The sequence below is a fragment of the Melanaphis sacchari genome, unplaced genomic scaffold (genome assembly GCF_002803265.2).
Source record: "Melanaphis sacchari strain LSU unplaced genomic scaffold, SCAv2.0 Contig1_pilon_pilon, whole genome shotgun sequence".
In the NCBI taxonomy this organism is placed as follows: domain Eukaryota; kingdom Metazoa; phylum Arthropoda; class Insecta; order Hemiptera; family Aphididae; genus Melanaphis; species Melanaphis sacchari.
In genome coordinates, this window is record NW_020270976.1 from 2,692,412 (window position 1) to 2,714,656 (window position 22,245).

At 24.5% G+C, this 22,245-nt stretch overlaps 1 protein-coding gene across 4 annotated transcripts; it reads right to left on the minus strand.

Annotated features, from left to right (window-relative positions):
* Positions 1 to 1,964: 1,964 nt before the first annotated feature.
* On the minus strand, positions 1,965 to 13,160 carry LOC112593133 (alanine aminotransferase 2-like). Of its 4 annotated transcripts, none has more exons than XM_025337435.1 (13): positions 12,920 to 13,160; positions 7,485 to 7,647; positions 7,328 to 7,417; positions 6,577 to 6,685; positions 5,706 to 5,836; positions 5,097 to 5,210; positions 4,131 to 4,260; positions 3,601 to 3,680; positions 3,404 to 3,524; positions 3,222 to 3,343; positions 2,970 to 3,155; positions 2,736 to 2,884; positions 1,966 to 2,253 (listed from the first exon to the last, which is right to left on the minus strand). In XM_025337435.1, the coding sequence occupies exons 2-13, from the start codon at positions 7,605 to 7,607 to the stop codon at positions 2,163 to 2,165; spliced, it is 1,446 nt and encodes a 481-aa protein (XP_025193220.1). In that variant the 5' UTR covers positions 7,608 to 7,647; positions 12,920 to 13,160; the 3' UTR covers positions 1,966 to 2,162. The 4 variants fall into 4 exon arrangements, with proteins under 4 accessions (XP_025193219.1, XP_025193220.1, XP_025193221.1 ...); XM_025337436.1 differs by lacking the exon at positions 12,920 to 13,160 and adding an exon at positions 8,461 to 9,031; XM_025337437.1 differs by lacking the exon at positions 12,920 to 13,160 and adding an exon at positions 8,166 to 8,282.
* Between the last annotated feature and the right edge of the window lie 9,085 nt (positions 13,161 to 22,245).

A 22,245-nucleotide genomic window follows, 5' to 3' on the forward strand; every position in this document is an offset into this window, starting at 1 on the left:
AATAATAATTTTGTATTATAATATAAAAATGCTTATTAATTAAATTATAGAAATCTTTTTCTTATCGTTTCTTGTTCTGTAAATAGTAAAATAAATAATTCCAAATGATTTTATCCTTTAAGACAGGTCAGAAATTAGTTAGAAAAAATATTATGGATCAAAAAAATTTTTTAACAAGTTTCATTTATTTTCCCATTGTATGTCTCTGCTTAAGGTCATAAAACATAAAAATTCTCACAGTAAAATCAATGGTTATTAATTTTTTACATAACTACGTAAAATGTTAACAGATATTACATTATACAATAACAAATGACTAAGCACTAGTACAAAACACACTCTAGTTTAAGTCTAAGCAATTAACTAATTTTTTCTGAGTACATCGTAAACCATCAGTGTGCATAATATGGGTCATGGTTGTGAACGGGTATTAGAATACACGGGTATATTGAGCCCGGGTCCACAGGTGAAAAATATGTTAAAGCCCGTGTATTTTAATACCCGTGCATAATCAAGTATATCGTATACTTATTCAGAATTCAAATATACAATAAACATAAATATTTATAAGAATATAATGTTATTTGTGTTACAATAATTATTCATTGTTTATTAAATAATCATAAAAATTGTATAGCTGTTAACCTACCAATTTTTTTATTTTTTAAAGATGTGATAAACAGTTATTAGTTATACTTAAAAATTAGTAAGTTGCATTCGTTTTTTCATATAATATTATATAAAACGGGTATTTTTATTACACGGGCTTTAACCTCTTCATAGATAAAACACAGGTACCTATATAATTTACTACACGTATAATCACAACACATAGTTCATAAATACTGATTATATTATAGTTAAAGTAAGGCATTATACGAATATATTTTTATAACTATTCAAATAATTTAAAAAAAATAATTGTTTCCAAATATTTTTTGTATCATTTTTTTATGTGAATAACCAGCTTAAAAAAATCTGAATAATGTTTTAATCAAATAACTATACAGAATAATAATTTCCCAAACTTTAGCAATAGTATAAATTAAAATAAAATAGAAGTAAAACATTATTTTATATTAACAACTTTATTCAAACATAAATAAGTAGGTAGTATCATTGAGTATAATAAAAAAAGTTAATTCATAATATACTCAATGGTAGTAGTTATAACACAAAAATAATAATAATAATAATGATAATTAAATAATATCTAATTAAATTATAAGATTTAATATAAATTAGTTTTTAAAGACATTCAACTGAATATTATGCATACCCAATATTATGTTTAAAAATGATACTATATATTAAAACATACAATAATTAAAATTAATTACAATTAAAGAATAATATATGCATTAACATATTTATTTTTTTAATTTAATTGTTTTTAGAAATAAATCAGATGTACAAATAAAAATGGTACAGTTTAGGGAAACAAATAATTAAGTAGCACAAGGATGGATTTAATAATAGATTTTGGTATCAGAATTTTATAACTAAAAAATATAGTTGACAAAACTAGATTAGATTTATAGAAATCAATAACAAGTTATCAAGTTTTAAAAAATAAATTATTAACAGAAATAATTATAAACTAGCATAACTAATTTATAGTTTGTAGAAATTGCTAATTATGCTTAAACAAGTTTATGTAAAATTAAATCTAACATGGAAACGTTTATAAGTACAAGGATACATTTTCACATCAAGATTAATATTTGGTTTAGTTATCTTTAAAACTAAAATTATAGTATTTAAAAAAAAAAACCGGGAACTTTTTTAAATTTTGAACAGTCTTGGTAAATGGTAAAATATGTTAATGAAAAACATAAAAATAATTTAAATTTAAAATACAATATTCATTTTCTTTAAATGTTAATAGCAACAAATTAAAAATTAATAGCAATTGTTTTGTTTAAATTATGTAGGAACGATACTAACTAGTAAATGAAAATATTATATACTTATAGTAAACTGCAATACACAATTATCACTGACTAAAAGAAAATAAGGAAAGTTATACAAATACTGTAAGTTTATCATACATTTTAGATAGACTACTTACATTTTCTATCAATTATTAAGTTGAAAAGTAATCGGTATTTTATTTCTACTTAAATTATTTATTTATTGCTATACTTTTCTTTTATTGAATATTATTCCCATTGTTCTAAAAACTTTAAATGAAAACTTTTAAAACTGTCCAACATTGCTTTCAATTTATCTGGCTGAGGTAAGATAGTAGTTCTGAAAAAAAAATATGTATAATATTAATATATTTAGAGGTTTTAAAAAATTTAGAAGTTCTTAGTAAATTTTAAAATTAATATTACTAATCATTTAATCATTACTCATTATAGTTAAAATATGTATTTAAACCAATTGTTATGTTATATTTAAAAGCTTTGCTTGTGTTAGACTTTTTTTGTAATTGTGAAGTAATAAAATGATCTCATTAATCAATTATTAACTACTGTGAGACCTACAAATTTCATGTTTTTTATATTAGACATTTAATGAAGACAGTAATATTAATTAAGTAAAATATATGATTTTCAATAGATTCTTGTTTGATAAAATAAAAATACCAACTACTTTTTAGTTTTATTTAAAATATATATATTAAGCATTAAACATATTGTCTTTAAACTGTGGTCCATAATATATTAATTATATTTTAAATTATTTTATTTTTATTAATCTAAACAAAAACAAGCAACTATATTTACCTAAAATGATAAGTTCCTTCAACTTGTCCAAATCCAGATCCGGGTACAATACAAATACCAGTATTTTCCAAAAGTTGAAACGCATAGAATGCATTAGGTTCAATTCCTTGATTTTTTGCTTCTTTAATTGCTCTTTCTGGTAACTTAAACTATAAATGAAAATAATATTTGTATTTAAAGTTAAAATACATACTTAAACTCATTAAATAAACATTAAAAATTAAGTAAACATACTTGTGGAAAAGCATACATTGCACCTTGAACTGGATTGCAAGACATCCCAGGAATACTGTTAAATGTATCGGCCACCAATTTAGCTCTTTCTGCTAATGATTTTAGTACACTATTTTTTTCTTTTTGAAAACTCTCATATGATGGTTCACCTGGTTGTGGAGGATTTACAACACAGTCCATCACAGTCTAATTAAACAATAGAAAATAAAATAAAATAATAATCTTCCTAAATATCTTTCAATAATCTATTACTTGGCCAAGAACTGTAGGACATAACATAGCAGACACAGATTTCAGTAACATTGCTTTAACTTCAGGATCCAAATTAATCACTTCTGTATAACCACCTCTTAAACCACATTCTCCCATATAACCTAAAATAATTTGTTTATTTTACAATATTACTAATTTTCATTTCTATAGTCTTCAATTACCTTTAGAACAAGACATAAATGATGCCAATTCCATTTCACTGTAAGGAGATCCTAATTCAGTCAATACTTTTTTGAATGAATGAAATTTACTTCCTTCAGCATACACATTATCTTGATATACCTAGATATTAAAAAAAAGAACATTAAACAAATTAAAATAATAGTAATTAAATGTAAATATAACATATATATATTACCTCATCAGCAAGCAAGAACAATTTTTCTTTGTATGCAAATTTAATAACATCCACCACATTTTCTCTGGTCAATACTTGACCTAAACAATTTAAGTGTATTATGAAATTTATGATTACAATGTTTTGAATATAAAATATTGCTAAACAAATTAAACAGTGTTAGCATAAAATTATTTTTATTTCAAGTCTAAAGGATTTAGAATAATTTAAACAAAAACATAACAATTATTTTTTTAACTCTTTAAGAGAGTATACAAATTTAAGTGCTATTTAACTCTTTAGTATTTTGCATCAGTAACATTTCATATTCCCATCTATTTATCTAAGCATTCTAAAAGACAAAAAACTCACTAAATTACTATTATTGTGCCACTACATAGATTAAAAAAATTACAATGATAATTATTCAAAGTAAATGTACCCACCTGCTGAATTTGCAACATTATTTGAATTTAAATATTATCAATAAATATAAATAAGCTTAGAGTTTAATACAGTCTAAAATAAATAATTAATAAGTAATAACAAACCAGTTGGATTGCCAGGATTAATAACCACAATAGCTCTAGGGTTACAATGTTTTCGTGCTTCATTTATTGATCGTTCTAATTCATTCACATCCAAACCCCAATTTTTATTTTCATCTAAAAAGTATCCAACCTAATAAAAACAACCCAAATTAACTTAATAATGATTAAAAAATACTTATCACCAATTAAATCTTTTATAAAAATAATAATGAAATTATTATTATTATTAAAAGATACATAACAGAAGAATCTATTAAAACCGTTTAAGTATAATCAATTAATTTTCAAATTGATGAATAAGTAAAAATAATTGAAATTTGAAATCAAAGTTCCTAATAAGTGATTAATATCCTAATTAAAAACTATCAAAAATATATGGTCACAATATTTTTTAATAAGCTTTTTAAATTTTAGATTTTAAAAAATTTGTCAAAATTTCAAAATTTACAATTTCATAATTCATGAGAAATTAAAATTGTTGTCTATATTATATTATGAATTTTACGATATCCAATAACATTTGTGTTTTATTTTAATTATAAATCTATTTATACTATGATCCTATTTTTACAGTTTATAATAATATTAATAGTTTTATAGTATTTATAGAAAATAATATTAAATCTTGAGATATACAAGTTAATATAATATTTTTAGAGTTGAACCTTTTTTGTTTTAACAAATTTGAAAGTTCTTTGAAAAAAAATTTTTAAAAAGAAATATTATTATAAAAAAAATATACAAATAATATATATGTATATCTAATATAAATAAATAAAACAATTAAAAAATATACATATAAATTATACAACTTTTTTGTATTCTTTGTTGTCAAAGAACTTTCTAATATCCAGTTCAACTTTTGTATCATTCTAACTATGAAAAAAATGCTAGTAATTTATTTGACTAAGGACACCTGCAGCATCTTTTAAATAATTACCATAATAATCAAGTTATTACACTAACCTGTTTTACATTAAACTCTGCTAATGTAGCAGAATATAATGGGTATTGTGGAATAGGAATTAAAACACCAGGTTTTTTTCCATCAACATCAGCAACCAATAATCGTAAAATAGACTAAAACATTAAATAGTTTAATACATTAATAATTAATTACTTTAAATTAAATTCATATAAATATTTTACTAATAAGTAATAATGAAGTTACTTAAAAATAAAATTAATTAAATGATATTGTAATATTGTTTTTAAGTTGACAACAAATAAATGACAATATATTATACTTATAAAGTGAAATATTACAATTTCAAATATTTATATAGAGTTAGTTTATTTATTTTAAAATACTTTTAATAATTCTTCATACTTATCAAACTCTTTTAAATTGAAAATTGAAATATATTGTTGAGTTTTTAGTTTTAATTTAAGTACAAACATATTGAATTTTATTTTAATTTCAAAATTACTTAACATTTACACATACTTTTTCTATTATTATTCATTACATGATATTGAAAATAATAAACTTAAAATTTAAATAAGAATAAAAATATAAGCCTTTTATTTATTTAAATTATAAATGTATACTACATATTTAAATCAAATACTAACTTTTATTCCATCTGATGCACCAGCACACAGAAGAACATTTAAATAATCACATGGAATACCATCTCTACGTTCAATATATTGGGCAACATGTTTTCTTATTATTTCTATTCCTGGAGAATCAGTATAAGACCCTAGAGTAAAAACGACATTGTATAAATGATGAATAACATAACAATAATTGATAAATTAACATATCATAAAAATAAAGTTGGGTTTTTATTATTTATATGTCTATCATAGAAAATCCATTTTAACTTATTAATGAACTTTGATAGTGAGGAATGAAAAATGTATAAAAATTGTTTAGAGTATTCTTAACATTCCTTGCAAATTTACAATAAAATAAAATTGAAGTGGTTATAAATAAGAAACTATTAATTCATTAAGCATAAATAGTTTTTAGAAAAAAAATTTTTCTTCAATATATAAAATAAAAATATGAGTTGGTTGAAATTAAAAACCTTCAGTAAAAACAAAAAAATTCAATGATTGTATTATAACCTTGGAAGTTCAAAGTATTACATCTGTACAATGCCTTTATATACCAATTTATAATAATTTTATGAATAAATGTTTTGTAGCTCAATAATAATAACTGGTAATATAAAATAATCTTAGATGGTATACACTTATTCAATTTGACAGCTCAAGGACTTATACATTAGCTTAATTAGTACAAATAAAACTTAGTACAATCTCAATACACTAAAAAATTGATATAGTAAAGCATGTGTTTCATACTCTTATTATTAACTACTAAGATTATAAACATTATGTTATTAATAATTTATAAAATATGATTATAATAAAAATTATAATATTTAATTTCTAAATCTAAAATAATTAACTAAATAATCTGAATTATAATTACCAACACTACCACCACGACATCCATCTAATATAGTTCTCGCACGTTCTTTAACATCCTCAGGATATCGATCATCATCCAACAGTTCTGGTTGAGATACCAAAGCTAAAACCTTAACAAAATTACAAAATTAAAAAAATTAAAATATTTGTTTTATTATTTAATGTATATTATATGTGTGTACAAGATTATAAGAGCTTTAAAGATTACAGTAATGTTTTGAGTCTTGAGCATTTTACTATTCCACTACATTTACTTTACTCCAAGAAACGTTTATATGCCAAAGAAGTATTTGATGATTGTGAATGTATTATTTTTAAATATCAAACTCAACTCTTATTATAATCATTTATTACTTTTGTCTGAAAGTTATGATGCCAAAGCTATTAAAAAAATTTCTTAGTTTTGAAAAAAGTATTTATAGTTAATAAAGATTTAAATTAGATTGTTGGATTTCCAATCATAAATAAAATATTTTTGAATAAATTAAAACTTATACATTTTAAAATGTTTTTACATAAAATAAACATATTGTACATCTTTATTTTATAAACTAAAAAAATAAAGAATATCTAATAAATTTAAGATTTAAATATCACTTAACTAATATAAGTTTAATAAAATATATTTATGTTAATTTTATTTTCTAGTGTAAAATGGTACCAGTAGCTTACTTAAATAATAAAATCTCTTCAAAACTCAATAGAAATTTATGTTAAATCTGCCATTAAATAAGGAAAGAATATAACAGTACCTGACGTATGAATGTTATTGGCTTTTGTCCCATTGCATGACAGTCACCAATATTTGCTTTAAGCACTTCTTTAAAAGGTTTTTCAACACCCTAAAATTGAATAATAAGAAGAAAATAAAAAAAATACATAATTATTAATAAAAATAAATATACATACCTTCTTCAATTCATTTTCAATTTCTGTAGCCCTTATCAATAACGGTCCCCGGACAGCATATTCCATAATCCTTACATTGGGATTCATATTGTCTAAATTTAATACCTTCTGATTCGACGACATATTTTGGACGGTGGAAAAGTTCTTTGATTTCACAGTCAACCTCAAAAATGGGGAAAATTCTAATTGTGACTTGACATAACGGCATATATTGTAGTTTTCCGAACATCTAACAAATTTACTAAGTCTTTGCAGTGACATATTTAAATTTTTATTTAAAAATACGAACTCAATTTGCTTTTAAATAATTAAGTAAAACAATACGGACATCAAAGCTGTTTTTTAATTTTGCATGTAATGAAATATCAAAACACTTAACGTATAAATTATGGCAAAATACTGATTAGAACAATTATGAGTAGGTATACGTTTTGTATTAAGATAAAAACAATTATTATACAGTTCGGACGTAATCTATTGACCAACAGCCAAGTGTTATCGAAAAGAAATTGGACTCAGCACAACAAAAGTACAACTTTATCGACCTTATTAAAATTGTATCGCTATATTATATTTGCTTTTTAAATTTTCCGTAAATATGTCAGTGTGCATTTATATATATATATATACATATTATGTGTTTATGTGAAAAAAACTATACATATTTATTTGTTTTCTTACCTATTTAATTACAATACAATAATACAATATTAGGTATACCTATTATTATAATGGTATAAGTCTTATAGTTCTTAAGATAAATAATCTATGTAGATGATAAGACGTCCGTGTTACTTTCACTTTTTAATTTTAAATAATATTGTTGTTATTATTATTATTATTACAGTAAAAAAGTCATTAAATTTACCGTGAACGGTGTGAACCAGTATAGCCTAAACGGTGGAGCTAAAGTACGGTACCTACATTTAATACACTATAGTACTTCTATATTATAACAACACACGATCGAACTCACCATTCACTAACATAGGGTGCGCACGACTTTTGAGGGAGTTATGACCGTTTTGACGGGTTACGCTCGCCCGAGTGATGGTCGTCTGATAATATCATACACAACGTTCAAGTCAATCAAGACTTTTGTGATATAATTTGTCAGGGACTGCGCGCAGTGTGTCAGTGGGGAATGTGCGGTTGCCGGAGAAATCATTATAGCCTCGCATAGTCGCAAGTCGTTATATCCATATACATATCTTATGCCTGTTGACCTATATATCAAATATTGCACACTGTTGTGTAGTCGCGCAGATATTATGTGCAGAAATACATATTATTATTATTATTATGTCGTGGTCGTTGCTGTAGACTCGAGTTATTTCTATAAATATGGTTTCGGTTTTGTCGTGCCGTATATTACGATCGTACGTTGTAAATAACAATAAATTGTAACAATACTATAATATACCGTGCTAATGACTAACTGTACGCGAATAATAATTAACAGCAATTGTGTGGCGACGAGTTGACCAAAATAATTAAAAATCAAATGAATGAATTAATCATAAAGATTAAAAAATACAGTATCATGGTGTAGTTAGCTGTTCGGCGTTCACACGATAATAATAATGTGTAATGTAGACATGCAGAGTATTTATAAAGGGTCCGTCCACCATTCAGTACTATTATACAAATTTTTGTCATACATTGTTCTTTTGAATAAATATAATAAATAAAAATTATAATTTAAAATCACAAACTATCTATATTATGTGTATTATGATTTATGGGTACTCAATTATTTTTTTTAAAACTAATCGTTCGAATATTGATTTAGATACATCAATATTTTAAAAAAAAACCTCATCTCAAAAATTTAAGAACCTAATAATTGTTACTTATTTGTAAAAAAAAAATATATCACACAACATTCCTTAAATTGTATAAATTCAGAGTAAGCTTGCTTGGTGATACACTCTGTATATACGCATAGTCACGAAGTTATATATTTCGTATTACATTTTTTTATATTTATATTAAGTTGTGACTTGTTATTGATTTTTTTAATATTAATTTTTTTATTTTTGGTTTACCTAAATAAGGATAATTATGATTCAGGTAGCTAATGATGACAGCTCGTACAATTTTTGCTAGGATAAAATAGTGTTTACTTCGTTAATCTAAACTTTAAGTGTTATAATAGTTATTGAAAATCCATTCGTTTTTAATATTCAATATTTTATACTTATATAGGTACTTAATTATTTTTTTAGTACATTATTCCGTTTTAGATTATAATAGATTATAAAATTTAGGTTACTATTTATAAAAAACAAATGGTAATCTTAGACTAATAGACAAGCATGATATTATTTTAACTATAAATTATGTACAGTACCTACCTATACTAGTATACTATTAGCTATTAGATAGGTACATGATTTCCTTGAACACCTATAAACGACTATGGTGCTAATGTGCTATAGGTATATTTACTTGTTATAATCAGTAATTGTTAAAAATATTTTTCAAATGTAAGTACTTAGAATTCGTATTATTTACCCAAATGTATTTAATAAATAATACATATTCGATTACTTTATAAATATATTCAAAATATTCAAAATATTAAATTTCTTTTGTATTTTAATTAATTAAAAAAATTGATGTTTAAATATGCATTATTTGTACGTTAGTTATAAATAGATACTTATGTTTATTTATAAGTATTTAAATTAAATAGTTAATACTCGGCACTCGCATACTAAATAAGTTCATACATCTTAGGTGTAAATATCATAACTTAGTTAAAATTTAATCACGAGAATTAAACTTTAGCTTAGTTAGATATATATTTTAGCTATCCTTTCATTTACTTATATTATGACATCTTATAAATTCTTATAAAGCTATTATAAAATATTATTCTATAAATAAAATTTAAAATACGAAAAAATATGTTTAGTATTCTATAAAAATAAAAATAAGCAAGTAGTGAATACCGCTCTGCTGTACATTAGGTGTCGAGCGGATCATTATTATGAATGTGTTAAATTTTAAAACAATAATATATCATTCTATACCAAAAACGATATTGAATAGCCTGTCTGCCTATATCACTAAGTGTGTTATGTATTTTTGATAAAGCAATTATTAAGGTAATTTATATTACTTTTATTTAGTTCTAGCAATAACCCAGCGTTGCTTTTTTTTATTTTTTGTCCATTTAACAACAGCATTTTAGACTAAAAGCCAAAATCTCATAAAATTTCAATAGCGTAAACCAAAAAAATGTGTACTGATATATAGTATATCAATTATTCACTAAAATACTAATTTCTATTAATAACTAATAACTGGTAACACGGATAAAAAATAAATAAATATCCTTAAATGCGTACTTGCTGATTATTTATAAAATTAATAACTTAATTTTTTCGTTGACTCATAAAATCAGAAATAGGCTTAAAACCTATTCTATTATGTACTCTTTCATTAAAAAAAATAAATAAATCAAGATAATTTAATGAGTAATTTAAAAAACATGTACGAAAAAGATTTCTATTTTTATATTTACATATATTTTTTTTATAAATACATAGATTACTGTATGTAATTTATTATAATTGGTATTTAATTATTATAATGATATTATATAATAAATATTTGTACTATATTTATCAACTTATATAATCTTTTAATAAATATCGTAAAACAGTAAAATTAGAATCATAATATAAATAGATAATATTTAAAAATAAATTAAAATTGTCATTGCGTATAATAATATACGTATACGTAAATGTTTTTACATTTTCACGAATAATGTTTTTAAATTATAATAAAATGACATCGTTATTTATCCTTTTAATAAGTAATTTCATCAAAATTTAAACTTAAAATATCTATTTAGTATAATTGCCTTTATATATTTTTGAGATTTTATGATTTCATTATGAATATAAATTGTAAATAGAAAATGATAATATAAACATTAAACCATCTACTTATTTTCACATTATAACAAAACACAAAATCAATTTAGTCCTGGTTGTAAAGAAAAAGTACCGAGGATTTTTGATTTTGACATCTTTTTAAAGTGCAAACTAGATTTAATTTTATACCAGATACTACCTCTCATTTTTGAAAATTGAATCATTTTTACTACCTCAAAAAATGTTTATACACAAAAAAGCAACAAAATTAACAAATTAACAAAATCAGCATTATGAAATCAACGAATTCATCGTTCCATTAAGAATCTAAAAATCATTACACTTACAACATTTTTAAAAATTAATTGGTAATATGTATACACATAAATTGACCGAGAAACAAAAATAAAATAAAAAAATAAGACATATTACATAATAAATTAATAACACACATTTTTAGACTCATATTATATTTGTTATTACGTGCTATTGTGTCATAAAAAACTAAAACATATAGCGTAAGTTATATCTAAATCTTGTATAAGCACACTAAAGCAACATGACGTCACAAATACCTCAAAACACCTCTCACCGTAAGTATTTTATTTAACTAATAGCGGTGAGGTGGAAAAACTTGACTATAAAATTAACATAATGTGAAAAACGTATTAATTCACACGCTATTTTATACTTTCAGAATTTTTTTAACGCACCCCATTAATTAGAAACGGAAATATAAGTTGTAGTTATGGAATGAATAGTCTATATATTATAATTTTAATAATCGTTGTTACCTATGGATATTAACTATAGTAGTCCAATTAAAAATTGTTTTATAAATGTCAGGATTCAATAAAAATATAGTTGATTATTTTATAACACAGTTTAAAATCAAAATATTTCCAAATAAAGTCGATTATTAAAACTTAGAATCGATTAAATAACCTCAGAAGAAATGTTTTGCGTGCTATATTGCTATCATAATTTATTGATAGTTAACTATAGTGAATAGATCAACAATTATACATATACATGGAGGTATATTTTTACTATAATTAATATAATTAGGTATTTTATATTCTGTGATTTAAGTTACTCAGTTGACGTGGTTAAAAAAAAATCAAGAAATAAATTAGAACAAAATGAACCGAAAAAAAATAAATAATACCAGGTCAATGATCGTTGATCACAATACTAATTACTTACAGCTGTTGACTAAAGTAGGATGATTAGATGACCAAGAGATATCTGAAAATCTAGGCTTTTAAAGGGATTATTGTTAGTCCATTCAGTCCAACCATTAACACTATTGCATTATAGCTGATTATCTTAAACTTTAAAATCAAAGTTAACTTATAATTACTGTACATAAATACATAAATAAAAATTTATTATCCTTATTAATATTTGAATTTATAATTTAATAATTTTTCTCGATTGGATGAGTTATTCTATTATTTAATTAATACGAAATTATGTTTTGGAGTCGATATTTCTCAATTCCTCATTTAAAATCTCGATTTTAATAATTTAATTGGTACATACCTATTATATTATTCTTATGATGTATTCTGTTTGACGCACTCTTTTTAGCACTTTCTCTCTTCGGTAGTCTCTGTTTTGTCACAACTTACTATTTCGTGTAACGTGTAAATGCCTACTCGTGACTATTTGATTTGGCCAATATTAACAAATTATCAGTGTTGGCGTGGTGCACTCGCGCGTGACAGTGTCGGGCAATGAACACTAAAATCGCCAAATCTAAAACACCATATTAACGTTTTTTTTTTTTTTGTAATCTTTGCGTTAATATATTATATAAGTGGTTATAATAATATGGTAAGCACTGTAACTATTGCCATACGAAAAATAATTAAATATTTAGTGTGGGGAAATAATATATACTTTAAACCTAGTAGTAAATGTAAGCAAGGCGATCGGGGATCAATGGGATTATTTTGTGCCCTTGAACCAAATGTGTATAATATCTATGTAATCTTTTTCAAAACAGCAATAAAGAAGGTATATTAAATTATGACCTATCAGTAATTTGTGATGATATGAACATTGAACGAGCAAAATAAGTACTTGTTAAGGTGTTGATTTGGTCGCAACACTTAACTACTTCTATAAAATATATCTATACAGGTATGATAGCATTATGAACCACAAACTAAAGTTAAATTCAATAATATTATTTCGATCATGACAAGATAATAATATTCTATGCGTCACGATTAAAAAAAAAAGCTTTCCTACGTATGTGCCATGTGGTAAAGGTACGACTGTACGAAGTACCTAGTACCATTGATTATAGAATAGTCTATTCTATAATCAATGCTAGTACCTACATAATAGGTAATGAATCAATAATAGGTACATTAATAGATAACGTTAACACAATATATACAATTCATAGGTTAATACCTACCTATTTATTAATTATTATCACTGAGTTTCAGTATATATAACAGTGGCGTATATAGAAATTAATTTCCGGGGGGGTTAAAAAAAATTTATTTACCTAATCAATATTATAAACTAACTTTATTTTAATAATTATAGACATTTAATTCATTTAAATCAGTATTACTATCAATTTTGCTATTATTGATAGTAGTGGATGAACAAGGATTATCATCATGTTTTTCAGGCTCAGTCACAGCTACTTTTTTATTAAAAAAATGTAATAATGAAGGTTGTGATGCCATATTTAATAATTAATATTTTGTTACACACGCGACACTTAACGAAACAACTGACATCCGAAAACAAACTAAATTTTGTTTGTCTGGTTCTTCATAATAATTAACAACCAAATAATAAGAAATAATAATATCGATAATTTCGTCTTTAGATTATCGTCGTATATTGAACACAGACTTCTATACTAACTATATATTATATGTATATAGACCGTCGACAACTCGCAGCGGTCCGTCACGACTTACGACGCGTCGTTATCTTGTAGTATTTCATAGAAATCCTGACATTATATAATAATAATAATAATAATATTAAATAATATGATATAATATTATAACAATCAAAATCAAGGCCAATACCAACCATACATTTCGGGGGGGGTTTGAACCCCTAAACCCCCCCCCCCTATATACGCCACTGATATATAATATGTATCAATATGTCATGTCTTTTTAAGTCATAGATACATACCTAATATATTATACTCGAGCATCAGTAAACAACAGAACAAATATAATTTATTATATTCTATAGTTAAATTATACGCGATATAATTATGTAACGGATTTGCTTAAAATTTTAAACTGAAAAAATTATTAATTTTTAAGCAAACCAAAGAATTATTTAATTACTTTAGTTGACTATAATATAGACTATTAATTAGGTGTTTGTATAAAAATTAAATGTTATAGTAAGTTCATGGTTCGTACTTTGTAACTTGTAGGTAGTAGGCATATCAGTGTGCAGGGTTTTTATTTAGGTGTACGTAAGTCTATAATTTTACCGTTCATTTTCTTCTAGATATATTAATTAACACAAAATAACACAAAGATAAAATGTATTAGGTACAACTATTACATTATTAGTAGTTCATATTTCATACCTATTAAAAATTAAAATCAATAATAAATAGATTATTAACTATATAGTATTTTTATGTTTTAGTTCCTACACATTTGCATCCATATCCCATACTAGGTTCATCAGTACATTGCCTAGATATATAATGAACTATTAACCCTTTTAAATTTAGTTGGATCGGTCTGCAAGGGAAGTAAAAGCACACTGCTGCCCCTGCAATTTGCAACGCATGCCTATAGATTTTTAGCCATTGATAAAACAAATATAAATAAATATGAGTTTATATTTATAAAGAGTTTATACGAGTACTTTCTAGTTATCATCAATATTTAATAATACAATAAAATTTATAATATTACATTAAAATATGTACACCATATGACATGAGGGCAGGCGAGGCCTAATGCGTATGATTTGATTTAAAGGCCGCACAAAAACGGTTTTTACACGTGGTAATTGCTCGGTTTTACCGAGTATCAAAACCGTTCTATTATAGTGTAGCCGTGTAGGGTAGCACTATATTATACAGGTTTTATGACTATTTTTTTTTTATAGCCATAAAACCTGTAATCTGTATAATACCTATATAAAAACTGGGTTCAATGGCTGAAAATTTCTGAGCTATAAGCTTGTATCCTATATTTACGTCTATAGTCTATATTACTAATATGTGACATTCTTTCGCCAATTATTATGTTCATCAACTACACACCTACACCTAACAACAGGACTCGGCTTGTAAATTATTTTTTCCTATGCAGTATACACGAGGTTTTTACATAGACATATTTTGCAGAAGGTATACAATTAATTTTACAGCTGAAAAAAATTTGAGAATGCTGTAAAGTCTAAAAATATTAAAAAAAGTTGATAACATTTTTATAATTTGAATTAAAATTATAATATATAATAAATGTATACTATTAAATTTTATTTGAAGTAATTAATAAAATGTGGAATTATGTCTATTGTTTATATAATATTAACTCGAGGATCAATACTCTGTAATTATAATTTACTATATACTACAGGTAAATCCATGCTACCTACATAAGTCACAACTCACAAGTTATTTTAATACATAAGGTGAAATTTACAAATATTACATAGTGGCCAATTGGCAACTACCCATTTTATTTTAAAATAAGAAATATAACATTTTATTGTAATAAAACCAACTATATTTTAATATTCATCTAATCACATTTTTAATTCAAAGTTGAGATGTATAAATTTACTTTTTTAGTCTTGCTTATTAAAATTTTATCAGAGAATAGTAGGAACTAGTATGTGGACAGTAGGCTACTAAGTCCAAAGACCAAGTGATTATTTATCTATATGTATTCATTATAATGTGAAATGGCACGAATACGGAAATTGATAATTATTAATCACGACGGTAGATAGTATAAGCCACTAAGTAGAAGGTATCTATACAGAAATCTAAACTCTAAATAAAGGGCTTACATTTTTTAAACGTACATCGTTAAGGAATACATTCAGTGTGGGCACTCAACTAAATCTATTGCTTTTTTTTTTTTTACATAATTTATTGAAGTTATCACAGTTAAATGTTGTACCTATAATATTTTGTAATGTAATTCTTCAATTATGAAAAAAATAAATATTTTTAAATCATTAATATACTTTTGAGATTATGAAGGTTGACATTGACTTATTAAAAGAATTGTTCTACTGCATATAATATTATAAAAATGATAGTACCAAAATTTTACACAATTGTGTTATGTTTATTTTTGTGACTAAAACCATTTGTCACTCATTCTCATTTTTATGATGTGTTAGATTTTTAAAAACATACCTACACACATTATGGTTCTTAATTTATTTTTTTATATGTTAATTGTGTTTGTTCTATTTAAGGTTATGGATTATGTTATTTATCTATACCTATCTAAATAGTAATTGTTTTCAACTACAAATTTTCATGCACAGAGATATAGACTATTTTTATTTGGTTGATTAGAACTTAGAATTATCTATACGGGGTGATTTTTTTATCGTGAACCAGTTAATATATCGGGAAGTATTAGGAATTTTACAATAATTTTTTTTTTTTAACTTTCTAGGTTTTACTTTTTTACACTGTGTTACAATTTTGATAATTTTAACTTCCTCTCTTATTTGATAAAACACTATCAACTTTCGATTTTCAAATGTCAATACCTATTTTCGATAACGAAAATCTATAAAAATACTGAAAAAAATAATTTCAACGTTTATAGAATTTAATTTGAGTAATCCGTTTGCGACTTATTAATGATTCGATATTCGTTCAATTTACTGCTACTGGGCAATCTTACAAACCCAACAGTAAAAACCAGAAGTCAAAACGAAATTTTATCTCAATATAACACTAGCCATTAGGGTCATAATTGATAATAACAGGATAGATAAACAATACTATTAGATAAAAAAAGTGTCCTATTTTCACTCCCACCAGAACACCGAGTGTCAGTGAAGTGAAGTGAACGATTAGCCAGCAGCAGCGCAGCTTGTAAAGTATAAAAATAACATTTTACAATTTACCATCATGGTTACACAACATAACACTGGTACTGTTTCCTGGTATACAATCTTATCACGTATTAGTAGATAAACGATAATAAATACCGGTAGAATTCAAATAAGCACCTTTGCAATCCAAACTAGACGACGTTCATAATCAATAATCATCAAATTTTAAATACTGAACAGTATTTCGTTTATATGGATGATATTTATTTTTTTTCGCAATTTTCTGTACTGAACTATATGAAATTCCTACTTCTTCTAAATAAATAATAATAAAACATGATAATTAATAAATAACAGTAATTTTATACTTGATTCACAAAAAAATGAGACATGGTTTGCCAGAATTATATCAATGTGTTTGTGAAATAAACACAAACCACATCTAATAAAATAGTATAAAACATAATTGAACTGAATTAAATCATTCTCAAAGGAAATAGGAGATTATCAGTCAAGATTATATGCAGAGCCGCGTTTAACGGGGGGCAAGGGGGGGGGCAATTGCCCCAAGGCGGCAAATTTTATGATGTTTGACGGGGCGGCAAATTTTGGAGAATCAACATAAAATAAAAAATTAATAATTATAATTTTTTTTGTGTGACTATATAACTATAAGTACATTGTACTGTTAAATGTGCAAACATACTCGTATTTTCAATTTGATGATTTTTTTTTTGACAGTTAAAATATTATTTTGACAACAAATAGTGTAATAAGAATTAATTGAAAAATTAAATTGGTAACAATATTTTTATATTAATAATGTCAGACAAACGAATTAAATTAAGCGGCGCAGCATACAAAAAGGCGACAAAAGAAAAACTAAAAAAAACTGATAATTTGCTCAGAAAAATTCCAAAACTTCATTCATATTGTACGCTACTGACTGTAATTAATAGTGTGTTGAAAATAATTTTGAATTGTAATTTTTGTAAGGGCGGCATATTTTAATTTGCCCCGTGGTGGCAACATAGCTTAACGCGGCACTGATTATATGGGCCCATAAAATGAACTGGAGCATACGTATGATCACAATATGGAAACCAGGCAATAATTTTTTGAGGATTTACTGTGTCAGGGAAGACCTCAAGCTCAAATATATACAGTATATGTGTTACTTACTCGATACTATTCTTAAAGATGTATTAGGATTTCCTTCTAATTTTTGTAACATAATTTGAGAATATTCTTCAGTAGTTTTGGTACATTTCCTATTTTTACTCTTATTGAAACTTCCCATAGATTTTAAGTTTTTTCCAATCTTAAACAAATGCTTGAATTAGGAACTTGCCTCTCAAGCCCAAATCGTTGGCTGTACAATAGAGTGGCTTTCCTTTTATTTTTTCCACTTTCTATAAAGCATAACCACATATCCATTTTTTCAGTAATAGAGTAAAACATTGTAGTTGATTTAACGTTGAAACAATTTTTGTGGTTTACAATAAAATAAAATATTTATTTAATATTGAGGAATCCAGAGGATTAATTCAACTGAGAATATATAAAATGTGAAAAACCAATAATACTGTACATTTAGGAAATAGATAGGTACCTTTATTTTTTTTACCTATGTGAAACATGTCATATTCATCATTCAATCAATTATGTTTTACAGTGATATGTAAGTATATAGGTATGTAATATAGATAATAAAAATTATATAAATTTGGAAAACTCAATGCTTTATGTTTTATAAAGAAGATATTATGTTGTATAATTTGTTAATTTATTTAAGTTTATTATTTGTTAATTATACATAATACATGTGTATTTATTTAATATAATTTATATTTCTATATCAGATGGACTGGTAAATTACAAAATAAATATTTTTTTTTTAAAACAATATGGTGTATCTTAATTACTATAGTAAATGATTATATTAAACAGAAAATATTTATTCATTTTAAAACAAAGTAAATCAACAATTTCTATGTATTTAGAAAAATAATTCATAAATACAGATACAAATGTATAATTTATGTAATTGGATTCAGGATTTAGAGCCAAAACTAAAAAAAAAAAAAATAGAATAGATAAGTTATTTTGATTACACAAATAAAATGACGCATCAAGGAGGTGAGTCTTGTATTGTTAATCTGATGTGGGGCTATAGGCCCAGAGCCCGTTGTTCATAGTGCCTACCCCACTTTCCATTTATAAATATTGGGTATTCTGAGATATATTTTTGTATAATGTATAATTTGCATTTTATATCAAAACTATCTTGTGTGTGGATAGACCAAATAATGGACATTAATTCAATACTAAACTATCAAAGGAAATAAACACATTAGTTATCAATAATTTTACTAGAGTATGAACAAATTTCCGTAGTGCAAATTTTTGCAGAATTTGGGTAAGGTCATAACCAATAAAAAATATTAACACTTAACATGTCCACTACCCTAGATAATTTAATAAAAATAAATGAACATTGAACATACTTTATATTATCTACTCTAGATCAGTGGTCTTCAACCGGTGGGTCGCGTAAGACTTAAAATTGGGTCGTGACAAGTCTTTTTTTTAAATAAAAATTAAATTTATAAAATTATATAAAGTAAAAAAATAATAATGATATTATTATTTTTATTATTTTTACTTTTTTTATTTTATATATAAAGTATAATGTTTCATATTACACTGGTATGATTTTACATAAGCAATTTGTTCTTTTTTATCAGGCTTACGTGGGTCACGAAAAATAAAGGCCTAAAAAATGGGTTGAGAGTCCAAAAAGGTCCACTACTCTAGATTACAACATATTTTTAGGACTATGGATGTTTTAAAAAACTATTCATTTTTACACTTTTTTTTGAAATTATGTTAATTTTTAATTAATATTTTATGATATAAAAATCTTTTAATATTACATAAAAATGACATTATCATATTAAAAAAAAATTTTCAATTTGCTAATTTAGGTCAATAAAAACTCCATAGCCCTAATTATGGAAAATAATAAATCAATAACTTATTAATAATTATTTAAACATACAATTAACTAATAATGTGACAAACAAATTTTACAAATGTAGAAGTAAATGGTCTTGATGCTGCGCTGTTTTTTTTTTTTTATCTGAATGCAAAAAAAAAAAACATTAAATTATTTATAGAAATGATTTATTCTATAAACAAAAAAAAAATCATTTATTCATACGTATTAAGTTATTAGGTGACATGTCCAATGCTGTGACTAAAAAAAATAACAAATTGTATCTGTTCATCCAATCTTGTTATATGTATATGTTACGGGCAAAACGCGAATTGCCCACAATCCTTGGGCAAAATGTCATATTTCGGCTTTTGACCGGGCAAACCTAGTTATGACTAACATCATTTGGGCAAAACCGCCAAAACCTAACCAATTAATACATTTAAACCTCAAAACCGTATACTGACTTTTATCGTAAGGGTAAAACCGTACCTAGTGTATTAAATACGTTCGCTAATATTTAATACAAATAGTAATTTTTATCGATTATTACGATTATAGATGTCCACGCGTATCTTGTTAATTTATCGCTGTTATTGTATTTTATCAACTCGTTATATTAAGGGTACACAAAATACACCTTATCTAAATGGTACAAAATTGTACTGTAGTTCGTATTTTTGTGAGCTTATATTAGTACGTCTTTAGCAATGACTAATGAAATGTGTGTATCTGATTTTAAAACTAAATTTGAATTAAAACTTAAAGAAATTACAAAAAGTGAATGCAGTTCTCTAATAAGTGATAAAAAATACGATGAACTCATAAAAGAGGTAGAACAAGCAAAGGTCAAATCAAATATAAATACAGGAGACTAAACAGATTTGACATACTCACAATCGGTGAGTTTAAAAAATTAATTGTTCCACCAAGTAAAACCAATGGTGACATTATTTATTTTGTAAAATGCAATGAAATGTTCGATATATTGCACATGGCTCATATAAATTGTGGCCATGGTGGTCGAAACCGAATGGAGAATTCAATAAAACAAAAATACAAAAATATTACCAGGGATATAATTTTATTATATTTACAGTTATGTGAAATATGTAATAAAAAACACGCTCATCCCAAAAAAGGTTTAGTAATAAAACAACCATGTTTGGCCCTTGGGCCCCTAAAGCTCTTGATCCGGGCTTGTCTGTTACAAACAAATTTTTAGAAACTTAAAATGGAGAAGATATTTACTAACATATGTACCCGAAATTTTACCACATTATACAGAGTGATTTTTTTATCGTGAACCAGTACAGAATTTTATTTTTTTTATTAAATGATTTATACATATTATTGACAAATAATAACCCTGGTTCAAATATTTTAATTTTATTTCAGTGGCAATTAGTAGAGTTTATATAATTATACAAAAAATACAGTGAACTATATGACTAGACAGCTCAATTTGACCAGCAATTAAAGCAAATTTACATTACTTGCTACTAGTATCTGATGACTATAAAAGAATAAAATATCCATATTTCTTTACATATATTTTAATCTTTAAACAAACTAAACAATTTATTATGTAAGTATGAATTTTTTTTATAAAATAAATAATTTGATGTTTATCATAATTTTAGCTTATTTTTTAGAAAATTAATTTTGTTTTCTTTCAAATTCCAACTGCAATTAGTAGTACTAACTTTTAATTCAAATATATATATAACAAGATTGGATGAACAGATACAATTTGTTATTTTTTACAATAAAAACAATTCTTTAAAATTATAAAATTATACAATAAAACAAATTTTAACATTTTTAT